Below are 18,142 nucleotides of genomic sequence, written 5' to 3'. Positions count from 1 at the left end.
GGATAATATTTCCATAAGCTAGAAAGCGAATTATTATGAAAGCAAATAATATCGTTCTACTACGTTTTGCTACGTTTATATATAATCTACATGATAATGTGTTACGTATAATATTTCAATGACGTCACTATGTACTACCACATGCACGTTTGCAGACAAAAATTCATTAAAGTTGCCTAAGAGAAGTCTCCTTTGAATTCCTATAAAATTCCTATCATACATTTGTTCAAGGATAGGATATGCATGCTTTAATACGAAGGTCAACGCTTCTCGGTTCAAAAAAAGATGAAATGTAATGTAATGAAATGTAACATGTTTATGATCGAAGAAATGCAAATTCCTTGCGGTTTCTAGTTTTTTTTCTTTTTTTTCTCTTTTTTTTTTCAACTCGTTTCCATTAGCGTAGAAAAATTCTTATGACATATGTGGTATTATCGTGATCTACCATTATCGATTTGACAGTTGTTGCCGGAATATCGCGCGTAACAGTGACACTCGTAACGGTCCTGCCGTGACACGCATTTACCATGCATCATGCATGGTTCGTTGCGGCAGACATCCATGGTGGAAGCTGTAGCCGATGCTATGCCACTTCCAAGGCCATTTGGACCACCTGAAAGTTGTACAAAAGAAAATCTACGATACAATCTACACGATGCACTATATACGAAAACGTTGTGCGTTTAAGGAATAAAAAACAAGGAAAGATAAGTGCGTCAATAAAATATCTACGTTTTGCTAATTGTATTTGTACTTAAGTTATAATACTCAAAAGATAACAAAGGATAACAGCGGTTGTTCGATTTTTTACGATTACATAAGAAGGGAAAAAAAAAAGAAAAAAAAAGACACTCCTTTAATTTCTTAACTCGGTTGAATTATTGAACTATAAAGAGGAACATTTGAAGAGTCATCATAGATAATTAATATTCTCTCAACGATTGATTTTCTTAAGGAAAATTTCTTTTAGATTTATTATCTAGAAAATATTCATTTATACGTTTGTAAACTTGATCTAACAACATTGAACTATGGTAAGTTAATCGTAGGAATTCTGTTAGATTGAATGCGATAAACTATTTTTAAAATATCTAACGCAAAGTACTGACATACTAACCAGTTCTTATATAATACGGATTGAAAATTACCAACCATTCCCAATAAACAAGTGTATGGAAACTGTATACCAACGACAGAACATTTGATTTCATCATTCTTTTTTATGTTAACAATATTTTCTATCCTAACTTTATATTTACTTTTCTACGTTTCTAAATTCTTTTAACTACGTATTTATTTCTTATACATAAAACTCTTTCCTGACAATATTTTTTTGCAACGTATGACGTTACTTACATCCTCTGTTGTCCGAAGGACAAGGCCCGAATACAGCTCCATTGTTGATAGATTCGTTAAAAAGTATACCAGGACCCTGAAGAATGCATCCTCGAAAACTTTCACCGACTATCAGCGAATCGTTAACGTTGTAATCCGGCAGAGTTAAAATTGCAGCATTGTATGTGGCATTTGCGATAACCTGCAAACCAAATAACGTTAATTAACAATGACGTTTGTGAAATCTTGACAAATGAGTAGCTTCATGTTACAATGATCTCATCATAAACAGAAATAAACTTATCTATATCTTTTTAGAAATTTCGATAATTTTCGAAATATCAATTATAAACGCTCGTGAAATATATTACGATGAAATTCATATTCTCTCAACTCCCTGGTAGAAAAAAAAAAAAAGAGAAAAGCAAGTATGGAATCTACATGAAAAATACGTATCTGAGTAGGACATTGTTCAGTGAATAGTAAAAATTAGCCGTGGTACGGATAAATGGCGACGGAATTTGTAGAAAATAAATCGTTGCGTTTGATTTCATCGTATTGCGAATTATTATACATTCTTTTACGAATTATTAAGTTGCTTTCACGTATGCACGTCGCGCAATTACATTCTTATATCTTATAACGTTATTGTATAAAGGTAGGTAAACGTATGTTTACCTGCGTATGACCAGCTGTACTCAAAGTAAGATTTCCAAGTCTGAAGAAGAGATTGACATTATGCCAGGCATTGTTTAGTAATCTAGCGTTGAGTCTTGCTTCGTGGACTTGCTGATCTACGATTGCAACGAAGAGAAGTCCATCGTGCGTGACCTCGAGACTTATGGAGTCGTCTTTGTACCTTTGAACAAAGAGCCTCCCACCTTCGCAGGTTCGAAAACTCAAGCCGCTATGCCTGTGCACGGACACGAAGGAATTTAACTTCAGAAAAGCTGATCCATTGAAATATGCCTCCCGTGGATGATCTTCGGCATCCTTTCGACGTACGTCCTGTGGTGCTTCGTGTGTGATCGCCAATAGGCTGGTCAATACTGCAAAGAATACATATTATGTAATGTCAACAAACTACTGAATAAGACGTTCAAACGTTACATTAGAAACACGAACGAAGTTAATTATAGAATAGGTGATATTTTACCGATATTTACATTATCATAGTTGTTCAAATAAAAGAGTTTTGGTAAAATTCTATTTAAATATCAAAATAAATAACAAATAAAAATTACTATTTTTATTCATTCAACATTAAAATTATAATCTTCGTTTAAGTAAAACTTTTCTTATATTATTCACTTATTAATTTTGCAAATAAAAAATATTTTCTTATTTAGATTAAAGGGAAAAACGAATAAAAAAAAATAAATAAATATGTGTATATATATATATATATATATATATATATATATATATACATATATGCATTCTAATTATAATCGTTGAAAAAGAAATTCATTTTAGTCGAACGTAGCTGTGGGCTGTTTGACGCAAGAGAAAAGAAAATTCAATGAGAATGCTCGTCATATAGTTAAATAGTCGTTAGATAAAAACATACTTACAAGTGTGGAAAAATCAATAAAAAAAGAAGTTATAGCTTGGTGGGGAGGAAAGCAAAGTAAGTACATATACTCCGTTTGGCTAGGTACATACATACACATATATGTATTAGATTTACTGACGTAACGGGTCTTCTGCAATGACCGATAGATGCACACACAGACGTATGTAGGTATATGGACGCACGCATGAACGTCGAAGATCGTTGTCTTCGAGGTGCGAGCCTTACGATATTCCGCATAGAGAACGTTTGAGTCACGCTATCGAGATAAATGATAACAAAATGGAAGTCCAAAAGGAACCTATAACTAAAACCAGTTATAATGCACTCCTTTGTGTAAGAACGATGTTGAAATAATATTAATTTCCTATTGCAAATTGATAAAACGATATTATCACGTTTATAAAAAAAATTATTAAAAAGAGAATTTATTAATTGATCATCTCTAATCGTCTGAATTATTATTATCTTCGAAATTTATTTCCTTTCTAATTGGTCTGCAATTAATTCCTTCGTTACTATCGACATCGTGTGGTTTATTATATTTTTGAATATATGCTTTAAATCTCGTTAGAAGGATATTCATTAGACCATGCAGATTGTATATCGTAATATCTAATATAAAAAGATATATATATATATATATATATATATATATATATATATATATATATATATATATATAACGTTGCACTGGTGATCGTTGAAAATGAAATATAATTAATTGTTCGTTACTCTGGTACGTTTCAATTTCATACAATGAACGAATTCGTTAAGATGAAGTCAGATTGTGCTATCCTAAAGCATAATTATTTGATGTAAGATATAATTGAAAAATAAAAATATGTATATATATATATATGTATATAAGTATATTTGTTAAAAGGTAAAAGATAGACATGAGTCATCGAGTCCGAAGACACGTCGAAAACGACGTTCCGTAATCATGATTCATAACGTGTGAGCGTTTGAGTTTCCGTATCCTTTTCGCATGAGCGCACGCGATACGTTCAAGGATGGTCATGAGAGGAACGACATCACCTGTCTAGCATACAAAAAATTAACAGGTAGAAACAATAAGACGTCTTGATGCGTACATATGTATAACAATGTGTGTGTAAGTATGTATATGTACGGTCTAAACGTTCACTGTTCTCCTTATAATGTTCTCTCTCATCTGTCTCTTTCTCTTTCCATCTTTTTTCTCTTCCCTACTCCTCTTTTTTACGTATCTATCAATGATTTACCGATTCCCTTACGAGAATGTAAAAAAAAAACGGCAACGAATGAAAACAAATGTTGTAAATTAATATATGTTCCTTAAAGATGGAAATGATGATAAATCGTGTCCTTGAATCTCTCGACTCGACTTACTAAGAAAACAATTTAAGTGGCACGATATTTCTTCTTCTTTCCTGTTTTTCTATTTCTTTTCTCTTTTGTTTTTTTTTCCTTAATAAAACAAAGATAACGCCTTAAATATGATACTACATACGGGATTAAACTTTTAACACGTACATGTAGGACTTATTTTATTTTAATCTGAACAAATTGATCGATGTATTGAATAATAGTGTCAAGAAAATTTATGATAGATAAGATGATCCATGACTACGGAGCTATGTAAATTACAATCAAGTATGTTGATTCTTTAATAAATTATACGAGACAAAAAAAATATTTGAAGTCCATTGATGGATTTGGTGCTCAGGCTCGTTTTGTATATAAAAGGATGTTATAGAAAATTGTTTCATTGGGTATGATGCTTTAACAAAAAAAAAGAAAAAGAAATATGACGTTTCAAAATCCGATAAAAAGTCATTTGCTACTTGAACTGTGGTTCATTTAATGAGCATTATTTATTCAAGTCCTTTGAAAATTGTCAAGTTTGACGTTTAAAAAGATCACGAAGAAAACACTTAATCGATGATATTCCGTTTCCAGTCATTGCAATATAGTACTCGAACGGTAATCTTTTGCTTCGAAAAGATTCAAGATACTTAAAAGTAACAATGGACCATAAGTGAGACGACATGGCTCGGAGTCGACAGAAGCATCGAAGTCTCCATCATAACGAAGCGTAAACACTAGAAATTTTTACCGCGGAGAAATTGCCTCTGGTTTATGGCATATAAAATGAAACGATTGATCGTGCCTTATACAAAGAAATAGAAAGTTTTGACAAAAGAAAAGAAAATACTGAGGATATTCTATAAAAACAAATAAAAACTTGAGACAAATTTATCTGCATATATATTTTCATCTTATTTCTTGTTTTCTCGCTTGTTATTATTTTTTTGTTTTTTTAATCGATGAATTTTCGTTTCTTTTTTTTTGTAACTATTAATATTTATTCACGAATTCCTTACGATTTCTTTTTTTATCACTTTGGAACGTATGCAAAAATGGCTCATTGGTATGTATGTGGTACATACTTGCATATGTACGTAACTAATAACGCAATAGGTGTGAGAGAAACGCCCTCGTGCCAGTATTCGGGATTTATGGATGTTACGATCGTCAGGTTTTCCCACGTACGAATGCGAGCTTCTATATACATGAGATTACGAAAGGTTTGTACATTCGTGACAACTTCATAAACAATGTATACATACGTTGAAAAGTCGTCCAATTTTACTGTCAATCACGAGTAAATTTGTCGTTCATGATCCATCGTTCGACATAAATGGATTAGTTAGCGATTTGTGCTGTTGTTATTATTATTATTATTATTATTATTATTATTATTATTATATCATCTATCACTTATAAACTTTTATTATTTATTTTTTATAAAATCGATAATAAATATAAAAAAATAATTATTTTTTAATATTTGACGGTACATAATTAATTCGAAAAAGAACATTTGTACGTATAATTTGTTTTTGTTAACTAACCATGACATAGGGAATCACAAGAAATCTATGCATTCTGACATAAGAAATTTGAGATAAGTCACTTTTACAACAAACATAGATTTATTTTATTATATAGCTGATCGTTAATGATCGAAAAGATTTTATTAAATATAGAAACGTAAGCACACGTAAGAAAATATTAAGTTTACTTAGCAATCTCTTTGTGATAATGCCGATAGAGTCTATCTTGAAGCATATTATTACGAATTTAATAAGAAAAATTTTCATCTTTCTCGAGATCCCGTGGTAAAAGACTTCCTTGAATTTCACCTTCCGGGCTACGCCCCTATTTAAATGGAAGAAAATTCCTATCAGAATCTAAAGTACCGGTTCTTTGATCAGCTTATGGATCGGTGAATGGATCTTCCATTCATTTCGACAGTGGTTCTCATGAGCCTTAAATGCTTTGCCCGTAACCGCCATGAGATGTGGGGATAATATTATTATCGTCGATGGGAAAGTAGAGCCGTGATCATGAAATACAATGAACCGATGTAAATCCAATCTACTTTAGCGGTATTTTTTAAAAAGAGCAATGACCTTGAGACACATTAGATATTATAAATCACTATATTAAATTATCATTTCTATGATATTTATTTGATCGGTACTTTTATGAATTAATGGCAAATATTTTGTAAAACAAATGATCAGTTTAATGATTAGTACAAATAATTATGTGTCGATATATTTGAAATATTAATCAAATGTTTAAAAATACTGACTCCGATAAAACTTTTTATTATTTAGGAGAAAAATTAACAAAAACATTTTGAAAGTAATTGTAATATTTTCGCACGTTATATCATATCAATATGTAAATATATTAAGAAAAATTCTATTCTTTTTATATAAAGTTTATAATACAAATGCGTTAGGTAATTAGATCAAATATAATCGAGAGATTATCCAATGCAATTTGATTGCATAGCAATAACGGCCGCGTTCCAAATAGCGTTCTATCGCAAGAGAAATAATACGAGGCTAAATGCGATTGTCCAATCACGTGATTATTCGATTCAGTCGCTGATCGAAAACCGCATCTCTTTAATTACTACACAGCTTCTCTCTCTCTTTCTCTCTCTCTATACATATATATATATATATATATATATATATATATATATATATATATATGTACAAGGTGTCTAATTTTAACAGATATGGCTAAATATCTCCGATTCTATTGGTTTTTTACAAGCAAAATATTTAAAATAAAAGTTAAGTTCTGTGGAAAAATTCATTGCATCTATTTCGTAGAAGATGCTGTTGTTAAGATACGAAACTCATGATGTATTTTTTTTTTTTTCCTAATGAAAATAGATATTTTTCAGTATACTACTTCATCGATATTTCATCGAGTTATAACGCCTTGAATTTTGACAAACATTGTAATCGGAATAATCCTATCAATTTTCTCCATATAAGTCCGATAACAAATGATAGATCAATGAATTTTTTTTCTTGTTTCTTGTTTTATTTATTTATTTATCTTTCTTCTAAAAATCGTAATAATTAAAAGTACTCATAAAGAATATATCTACTGATTATACAGCTTGTTAAACTTCGACATACTATAACTCGATGAAATATCGTTGAAAAGGTAGACACTGTAGGTACTCGTTTGATTCGTATTGATGTTATCATATTACTATATTAGACTTAAAATATCGATTTCCATGTTATTACTTACGTATCTTGACAACAACGTCCTCTATGATATAACTGTAATAAAAATTGCCTTGTTCCGGTGTTTTTGGTGAAAAAAATCACTAGATTTCATAATAATCCTGGTGATACACTTTTCGTTGGGACACTGTGTGGATATATGTATATATATAAACCTATATGTAGGTATATTATTTTACTTTTATTCTTTCACTTTATCACTCTTCTCATTAGGTTTTTTATTCGCTACCGAGTAATAGAATAATAATATATCGGCGGTAAGAGCGTGTCAGAGTGCATGCATCGTATTCAATTCCTCTCTGTCTCGTCTCTATATTAAACGAGATTAATTTCACCCGCGTGAATTTCACAAGGTAGTCGTATATAGTCGACTTGCGTAATGAGATGAACGGTGAAAGCGCATCTTTGATGCAAAACGGTATGAGGGATATGTCAAATAATGTATATCTATGTGTGTGCGTGTGTGTGGGTATGTGTATATATGTATGTATGTATGTATTTATGTATGTATATATGCAGGAGAAAAAGTGTGAGTAATATTAACGAGAAGAAATAATAAGTAAGATAAACAGTAGATAATGATTCGTTTTATTCCCTTTCGTTTCGTTCTTAACAAATAAGAATTTAGGTTATTCAAAGTTCAATTTTTTTTTTTTTTAATGTCAACAATATATGACAGATAAATATTTTATTAGTAAAAAAAAAGAAAATGAGAAAAAAAAGAATGAAAAGAAAATGATATGTTCAAGATTGAAATTGAATATTAACACATCATTCATATTTATTTTTAAATCAATATTTATTTTTAAAGCTATATTATGTTTTTTTTAATCTATAATAATTTTTCTTTTCGAGTGTGAATTTCAATATAAAAAAATTATAAAAAAAATTTTTAAATGTAAAATATTAATATAGAAAATGTCGAGTAAGTTTTTAAAAAGTATCTTATTAGTTGTATTTTTGTCAATCGTTCTTTAAATTCTATTGTAATTACTTTTTTCAGATTTTTGTGCGATTCATGAAGCTATTATTTTACAAATAGGTACACTCAAGAAACGAGCTCTTCAGGTTAAGCAAGGATAAGCCGTTGCACACTGCCATAATCAATAATAACGGGAGGAGAAATTACTAGTAAGAAGGAACTGGCGACTCTTTAATAGGGTGACTGTGATTTGCCGTTTCATTGATCGTACCCGTTAAACGTATTTTTTATTGATTATTTTTTCTTCTTTCTTTCTTTTTTTTTATCTTTTTTTATTTTTTTTCATTTTCTTTTATTTTTTTTTTAACGACGACAATCTAACGGTTTGAAATTTTACAAGAACTCACGTAAAATGCTCTCGGAAGCTCCTTTAATTATATCTTTATACGAAAATGTGACGATGTTTGTTTCTCCTTCGTCTGGTTAGCTTTTAAAGATTTTCTACTTCAATTTCTTTATAAATAAATTGAAAGTACCAATTGGAGATAAAACAGTATGAAACGACTTCTACAATCTTATAAATAATATTAACAAGTCAAAAAACGTACAAAATAGAATATGCAAAGATTTGTTCGTATCAATTTTGTAAACTTTCGATAAATATCTAAAAGTTACGAATTATTATCATTTAATCCTTTCCACACTAATCTTGCGCATAGTAGTCGAGTAATAAATCTTATTGATTTTTTCTTTATAAGTATATCTATATACATAGAAACCTAATATTATTAGATAAAAGAATTTTATTAGATAAAAATGCTAAATTGTGTTACATTCAATTCCTCTTTATTCTCACTCAATGCTATTATTATCACCGTCATTTTATATAGATATATAATGATAACTGTTAGTTTTACTAATATTATATTATCATAATTATATTACTGTTATTGTTATAATTAATATTGCTATTATTTTTATTATTATTATTTTGATATTATAATCATTATTCTCTTTCTAGAATTCCCTTCTTTCAAGTGTTTCTTATTCCCTTTTTTCAAAACTTCTTAACAAAAATATACCAACTAACAAATTAGCATTATAACAAATATAATAAATTATTACAGAAACTATAAAGGTATAATATAATTTAATATAATTTTATAACGATGTAATTTAATTTTATAACAAAATTCAACTAAAAGTCATCTTTTGATAATCGTCATCCACACATGTGTGGGTGTGTGTAATAGATTAAGTAGATGCGGAATCGCTTTAAAATTGAAGTTAACGTAAAGTTCAATAAATCTTCTTAATCTTGTTTAATTAAATATCTATAAAAGTAAACTTGAAACTAGAAAAATAAACTTTCGTATTCTTGCATCGTAAATAATTCATTTCCTTTTAGTTTTATGATATTCCCATAAGATTTCATTGTACACTTAAATATTACTATCACAAAATTTAAATAAAATTGAATATATCGGAGTACGATTTTGCCTTGTTGAATAAGAAAGAAAAAGAGAGAGAGAGAGAGAGAAAATGTGTGTCGACATAGCAAAAAATCAAGCATGCGTTTCCATGAGCGGAAGTAAGAACGGAAGACAAAAAGGATGTAGAAATTATAAAAGAGAAAAAGAAAGAGAGAGAAAAAAAGCTGTAAAAGGATAGGTGAAGGCAGAGGGTGAGATCGACAGAGAGGGAGAGATCGACAGAGAGGGAGAGACAGACAGACAGAGCAAAGAGAGAGAGAGAGAGAGAGAGAGAGAGAGAGAGAGAGAGAGAGAGAGAGAGAGAGAGCCAAATAGGTAAATAGAGAGCCAGACAGACAGACAGAAGCAGAGAAGCATTTCGTGCGCTTCGCACGGATAAATTCCCGCAGCATTGTGCTTCGATCGGGACATTGTGGAGGACAGCAGTATAATGACACGTTCTATGTCACGTGGTTGACGTTCATAGACGCGCGCACATTATAGATACGACATGGAAAATCGTTGTAGAAGAAAATATTAAAATCGAATCGCTTATCTGGAATTGGCTTATCCTGAAATTGAATTAAGCGTTAACAAGAGTGACAAACGAATGTGAAGTAATTTATTTTTTTAAATAATTTTTAAGTTCGTAAAAAAATTTTGAAAATAATTTTTAAATTTGTTTAGACGATGTTATTAGTTTGTAAAAATAAAGAAATTTAATTTTAGTAATTTGATATTTTGGTGGTTATTTGGTGTAATAGAAATGAAAGGATATAATTATAACTAATAAAAACTGAATCTGAACATTTAATATGTTCGAATTATTTTTTTCTTTTTACAGGGACAGATATCTATTGACGAAAAAAAAAATATTCAAAATAGAAACGAAGGAAAAAAAAAGAATCAGTGTCAGCCGTATATCATTTTAACATTACTCTTTAAACTAAAGAAGATTTCTTTTTGTCTCTTCGTACGCATTTTCTCGTCAAACGCGTTTAACTTGTAAACAGATAGATATATGATACAAACACGAGTCGAAGTTTCATTGTCCGCTCGGAGAGGCATACTTTTGAAAGAGTCATGTACGCGTTCTAAAAACACAACGTCGCCTCGACCATGGCGATCCTTTTGTGCTTCGAGACGATAGAAACAACTACGCCCACAGATACAATTGTTGATTTCTCTCTCTCTCTCTCTTTCTCTTTCTTTCTTTCTTTCTTTCTCTCTCTCTCTCTCTCTCTCTCTCTCTCTCTCTCTCTCTCTCTCTCTCTCTCGTATTAAAAGCGAGCATACGTATCCACAGGAAGGAAGGAATCGCGTCACTCGAACGAGAAGCATGGCGACGAGCAGTCGAGAGAAGCAGTCGAGAGAAAAACAGTCGAGAGAAGAAGTCGAGAGAATGTAATATTAAAGACGATGATTTTGAAAAGAGCAAAATATATAGAAAATGATGAACTTGACCAGTCAAATCGATGAATAAAATATCTTGTTAAAAAATTAATGAGTTTACTAGAAATATTTTTAAATATTTCTTACATTGGTCGATTATAAATTATAAGAGCCAAGTCTCCTTTGTTAGAAGTAATAGAGAAGAAAAGTTTCGTAATTTAACGTGCGAAATATTTTACAAAATTTTTTGTTTAATGTAACAAAAGTTTATTAAATCAGTAAAAATGGATATAAACAAAAGCAGTGAAGGAAAAGTGATATGCAGTGAATTGTCCATATTTGTCTTATTCCGATAATAAAAACATCCCAGTACTGTTTGGGAGATATCATAGTGCGAGAAAGTAAACTGCATGGGGAGAAGAAGCCATAAAGAAGAGGCATACATGCTACAAAAGCTTTCTGCAGCTTCGCTATTAACCCTTAGATCCATATCTTTTCGATGTAATGAATAATCGATAGTCTTCTATATCTACGCGATAAACTAGTAACTCTTACATAAATATATACATACATGTGTAAATATTCCGCATTTGAATTCGTGATAGGACGCATCGGCAGAACGAGTTGTTTTCGTTTAATTAATTTCTTGTTTTAAACCCAAAACCACTAATTGCTACAATAAGATCATTCTTTTTTTGCAATGATCGAAGGATGTCGGTCTTGTTTTATTTTTTATATATTTTTTCTTAATATCGTTATTCTGCATTCTCATTGATCTGTTGACATAAAAGAGGAGAGTATACAAATTACGGTACAATGTCGACAACAGGATGTAATATATGGAGACAATGTCACATTACATTTTAACTTAAACAAATTTTTTAACAAAAAAGAAATAATAATAATTTATTCACCTCAATAATTTAATCGACATCTTCTAATCATACTTCGTACATTTTGTAACATTGCAAATATAATTTGATTAAATAGACGTTTATAATGTTCACTTGTAATTTCAGACATTAATATCTCGTTAATTATTAAATATTGGCTTACATTTGTTTCATAATTTTGTAAAAACTGAAAATGGTTGCGATAGAAACAAATAATTGTTCGAACGAGATTTCGTTTAACCTATAGAAATTTTGTAGTGCCACTCGAGGAGAATAAGAAGAGACGAGAAATCTTTCTCACGATCAGGTCAAAAGCGATTTGAGTAAGAGAAAGGCAGATAAATGGAGAGAGAGAGAGAGAGAGAGAGAGAGAGAGAGAGAGAGAGAGAGAGAGAGAGAGAGAGAGACGGATGCACCATTCTTTCTCATTGTAAGAGTGGTCTGTACGAGACGAAAGCACTCGAGAGTGCCTGATGCTGATCTGGCAAGTGTCAACGGCAAGGTCTATGCTAGTACTCAATTGAACGATTTTCACTGCTTTGCTTTCCGCTTTTCCATACCAAAAAAAGTTTTCAAGCGACTGAAAGAGAGATATAGAATATAGAAAATGAGACGAATTCCCATTATAGCTAGGCTATAAATTCTCCATCTAATATCTCAATTCTATTTATTTGATAAATATTTTTATTAATTAATGATAAATATTTTGTAAAAAAAATGATCGGTATAAATAATTAAATGTCAAGGTTCATTATTATAAATACTAATCAGTTATTTAAAAAATACTGACATATTATTATACTTTCAAATATTTCAATCAATATACTTGTATCAATCGATGTAATACTGATCGCTTATATTACGTACTGATATTTTATTATAAATACTGATCGTTTATTTAAAATACCGATTAGAAATATTTAAAAATATTGACGCAATAAATAACAGTCCTTTGAAATCGATCCAGACAATTCTGTTCGGTCTCATTTCCATCTTCGTAATTTATATTAGAGGAGTTGTGTATGAAAGGATCGGTGACTGAACTGAGACAAGCGAACGTATATCTACATCTAAATTACATACAATAATATTAAAATCACTATGGCCGAATAATCAGAACTGAAGACTGCACTGAAATGTCTGAATCGATCTTTATACGATACTTCGCACACAAAATTTTATTGAGTAACATAAAGAATCACTCATTAAGCGAACGAAATGAGATTTCAAGCAATTCTGAAAATTAATGACGTCCAAATTCGAACGAATTCAAAGTTAGAACAATAGAATTTCAAACTTCGAAACGAAATTTCATTTGATAACTTCAAAATTGTTTGCTATTTTCATCGTACAAAATCGCAATGTATATTATATAAGATATATAATATCGTATCTCCTAATTATATAAATAAATAAATAATAAAATTTTGTTAAACGATACACTATCTATATAGATAAAGATAAATTATTCAATTAATTCGATTTTAAAAATTAAATAAACAAAGATGGACTTGGTACGTTCTCCCACTGCGATATGCGGCAGATACACATAGAAGAATTTCTCTTGTTTTAAACGAAAACGTGTTCATTAGAGGTAACAGATAAGCGATTCTTTTTAATTAATCCTCGTTCCGAAGCTACCGGATCGCGAATCAAACGTGTTTCCTCGCATCGCGAAAGTTCCGCTAATTCCTATCTCCATACAGCCGATTGTTCGTTCGTCCAATGAACCGTGTTTTAACGAGCTTTCCGTTCGAGTTATTCCATTTGAATCGTTGACTTTTTAAACGCAACTCTGCTCGAAAATCGGGTCGCATTAGACGAGACACATTCGTTGCTTTGAAGCATAAAAATTCCTTCAATTTTGATATATTTCATTGTACTATATATATTCGACGTTACGACATTGATTAGATTAACAAGAAATTTCAGTTTACTCGATCAAAAGGACAGATGTATTTTTTAAAAATTCTTTTCTTTTTACCCAAAGATCACTTTCCAATAAATATAATACATGTATATTTTGATTTGTACATTTTTATATTTTATTACTTCATTATTTTCAGAACAGAATATCTGGAAAAAAATACGAAGATATAGATGAAAACAAATTTTCTAAAGCGATGTATCTACTTGATTTATAGTCAAAAAAAGTTGACAATCAAAGAAATTGTTATTATAATCCAATATAAGGAAGAAACTATATATATATATATGTGTGTGTGTGTGTGTGTGTGTATACGTATTCAAAGAGACTTGAATAAAAGTGAAGAAGGAATGCACTATGCCATTTAATTATCTTCGAAAAGACAAGAAACTCGATATAGGAAAGAAATTCCTTGACAATCGTTTGACTCTGATAAATAACACATGGCTACAAAGGATGTCCCTGTTGTGTCAGCTTTTCCATGAATCTCTTTTTTCCGTAGAAAATATTTCACTCTACCACAGAAGCGAAACAATAAACATATGTCATTTTTTTTCTTTCATTCAATTTGGTATTCACAAAAAAATTTTTTCTTTTCACTTATTATTTCATGAAGACACATTTCCTTAATTAGATAAAAACAAAAAATTTTTCTAATAAAACTATTTTTTTAACCATAGATATCTAGAAATCTACGATATCTTTAATATTAAGTTTAAAAAATAAATTCGTATTGTTTAAAAAATCCGAGAAATTCGTTCGGTAAATATACTGTTCTTAAATATAACATGAAAAAAAATTTGCATTTGAATATTATACTTAAGACGTATTCATTATCGATAAACTTAACGACTCTCGCTATAATGACGAAAGTAGTCGAAACAAGGAGACATTAATGATCGTAAGACGCAAAGAGTTCGATATCTTCCAATGAATCATCGTCAAACTGGTTTCAAAGTCGATGTCGAGCAACGAGCAGTTCGCGTTTTCATGTTAGCTTTCGTATGCTTTGAAAGTATATCAAGTCAATCAATTTTCCTAATTGAGGAAAAAGTAAACAGTGGAAATCTTTGAAATATTAACACTGATCTCGACGTTTATACTTATAATTAGCGATATCGATACTTTTTCTGCTGCTGAATTTTTGCTGCTGATGAAAGAAAAGTCGAAAGGAATGAACGAAATGAATTTCATATGTTTTAACCTTTCATTACTTTTATAATCTTTTAATGGAAGATTTAATTTTTGTTCGTGTTAAAACAACTCGTTTCACAGTGGCAAGTTCTTTTTTCGGAACGCCATTATATCAAATTTAAAATACGAAAAGAAAAAAAAGAATTTTGAGAAGTAAAAGAAAAGGAAAAAAAATGAAAAATATATTTTCTTTTTTTTTTTAATTTGAAAAAGAAATGTTCTCACACGAAGTGCATTTTTTGGTTATAAATTTGCTCGTTAGAAATATAATCTTCATAATATCTTTCTACTGATGAGCATTCATACAAATAACGTATAGTCGAGTTGAGACATTGATTAAGCTACAGCGCCAAAAGTGTAGATCATCCAAATTAATTTCATTTCATTGGATAAACATATTTCTCTCAATAAGATTTTTTTCCGATTTATTTAAATCAAATATCAAATAGATTTCAAAAACATCATTCATCGCGAGCCGATGGGATAAATACCTAAAACGTGATTTTCGAGAAACAAAGATAAATTTCATAGGATTATTATCCATTGTTACTGTTAATATTATTATAGGGTAATATAATTTGGGATAGCATATGGTTCTATATTTATTTCTGATTACTTTACAGAAAGCGTATAAATATGAAAATTGAAATTAATTGTGCGTGAGAAATCGATGGAAATATATAATATAATAATAAAATTGCTTGAAAAGATTAAAACGATTACAGCCATATGGTTTATCGACGATAGGATCGATTCGTTTTTTCACAAGATATTTGTTCGATGAAGGAAAAAATAAAACAAAAGAAAAGAAAAAGAAGTAGGAAGAAAGAAAAAAGAAAGAACGCAATAAGATACGATATAATTTCGTTCTTTTATAAATGCAAATATGCGAGCACAAATGTAAAACACTTTACGATGCTCGAAAAAAATCCAGTGGCTTCCTTTTTCGCTGACTAAGAGAAACAAAAGGCGGTTAAGAGTCGTTTCATAGGAAAAAGAAAAGGATGAGGAGAAAAAGAAATGGTGGAAAGGAATAAGACTCGTTGACTAACTAGCTCTAACTCTATCTTTCTCTCTCTTTCTCTCCTTCCTCATCACCAGGTGCACGTATCCGTATGCGTGTGCGCGCTGCGTGACGAGGCCTTTCGGCTTTGCCCAGACATGGCTTCCACACCTGTGTCCTCAAGAGACTCGAACGAAGAAAACTCTTCGATTGCTTTCCCTACTGTAGAAAACTTGCCTCTATATACTGTTGCCTGTCAACGTCGTGCTCAATTTACAGAAATTCAAAAAGAATTTTTCCCTTTTCGATTTTCTTTTTTTCTTCCTTTTTTCTCCAATTTATCACCCCATACCCCATCAATTTTATAAATTCGTTCGTTTATTTTGCTTTCTTTCTTTTCTTCTGTTCTTTTCTTTTACTTTTTTTTCTAAACTATAATACCTTGCGAATTAACGAACTCGATTATTTAACTCAAGTATTTAATTATTTATTATGATTGCCGATTAATATTTGCCATAATTCATCGTTTGAAATGTTAAGAGTTAATGAAAATAATCTTGTTAAAAAATGGAATGAAAAAGTCTTGTTGCGATTGTTTCAATAGATCTCGGTATATCCGTCTGCATTGTGCAACAATGCTCTGGTATTCGAACGCTTAATATTATGTACATGCATATATATATATATATATACATATATATATATATATATATATCTGTATGTATACACACACCTATTTAGGTACATAAATTTATAAGCTTCTTAATTACTTCCTTAAAGAATCCAGTTATTGTTTTTAGTATTCGAGTAATTCGAAAGAAAAGAAACAAAAGGAAAAGAAAAGGGGAAAAAATAGAAACTTATCTAACAAGTGTACGATAAAATCGATTATTACTGAATATTTCCTGAAAGTCTTAACGTTAATTACGCTCGATAGATATTAGTTCTATTTAATTGAGTGATTTCGCTATCTTTAAATGAATATTTTTAAGCGACATTTTAATATATGTATTTCTACGTTAAAAAATAAGCAAGTAGGTACGCCTCGCTTTCTTCCTCGAAAGCATGACAATAATCCAACAACAGCAATAACAACAACAACAACAACAACTGAAAAGTTTACATATATAGTACTATTATATAGGAGTTTCGCGAAAGTTTACGGAAACAACTAATTTCAGCACCATATCCTGAAAATTTTATTCGTCTCGGTACATGAATATTTGGTTATTCCATTATAATTTCTGGTATTTATTAATGAAATGAAGAGCGAATTTTAACGTGTATAAGTAGATTGCTTATAAAAAAGATGGTCTATCCTCAAAGTGAAACGATTCGATTACCGAATAATAATCCGAATTAAAATAATCTTATAAAATTTTGTTTTCATTTAATAAATGTTTAAATACATGTAGTAATCTAAGTAAGTAGTAATCTTTCGATTGCATCAAAGAAATCATGAGTCCGAGACAGGAGAAAGAAAATGGCTGTTAAAAAGGAAAAATTACTTATATATTTCAAAGTCCTTTATATATTAATAAATATATATATATATATTTATTAATATATAAAGAATATTTATATGTATTATTAAATAAAATACCTTTTACCTACATTTCTTAGTTTCCTTAAAAAAGTCTCATCAATATGAAATGGAAAATGGAATTGAAATAAAAGTAATTTAAATAATTAATGATTTCAGATTCTCTCTCTCTCTCTCTCTCTCTCTCTCTCTCTTCATTTTCTAGTGTGACTGTGTAAATGCATACGTGTATATATATATATATATATATATATACTCATGTATATATAGACACACGT

The 18,142-nt window shown here is 30.0% G+C and overlaps 1 protein-coding gene across 4 annotated transcripts in view; it reads right to left on the bottom strand.

Moving 5' to 3' along the window:
• The window catches only part of crb (cell polarity complex component crumbs), a 34,660-nt gene that overhangs the window by 11,340 nt on the left and 5,178 nt on the right, over positions 1-18,142 (bottom strand). For 3 of the 4 annotated variants that reach the window (XM_035868828.2, XM_035868830.2, XM_035868829.2), the window contains 3 exons: positions 2,014-2,384; positions 1,357-1,537; positions 446-613 (listed from right to left, as the gene is read on the bottom strand). In XM_035868828.2, the coding sequence (XP_035724721.2) occupies positions 446-613; positions 1,357-1,537; positions 2,014-2,384 (720 nt within the window). The remainder of the gene's footprint in view (positions 1-445; positions 614-1,356; positions 1,538-2,013; positions 2,385-18,142) is intronic. The other variant, XM_085663463.1, reaches the window with a different exon arrangement.

This window comes from Vespa mandarinia, chromosome 22, assembly GCF_050613455.1.
Source record: "Vespa mandarinia isolate Hongniang chromosome 22, ASM5061345v1, whole genome shotgun sequence".
Classification (NCBI taxonomy): Eukaryota; Metazoa; Arthropoda; class Insecta; order Hymenoptera; family Vespidae; genus Vespa; species Vespa mandarinia.
This window is presented reverse-complemented; position numbering and strand designations above follow the sequence as displayed.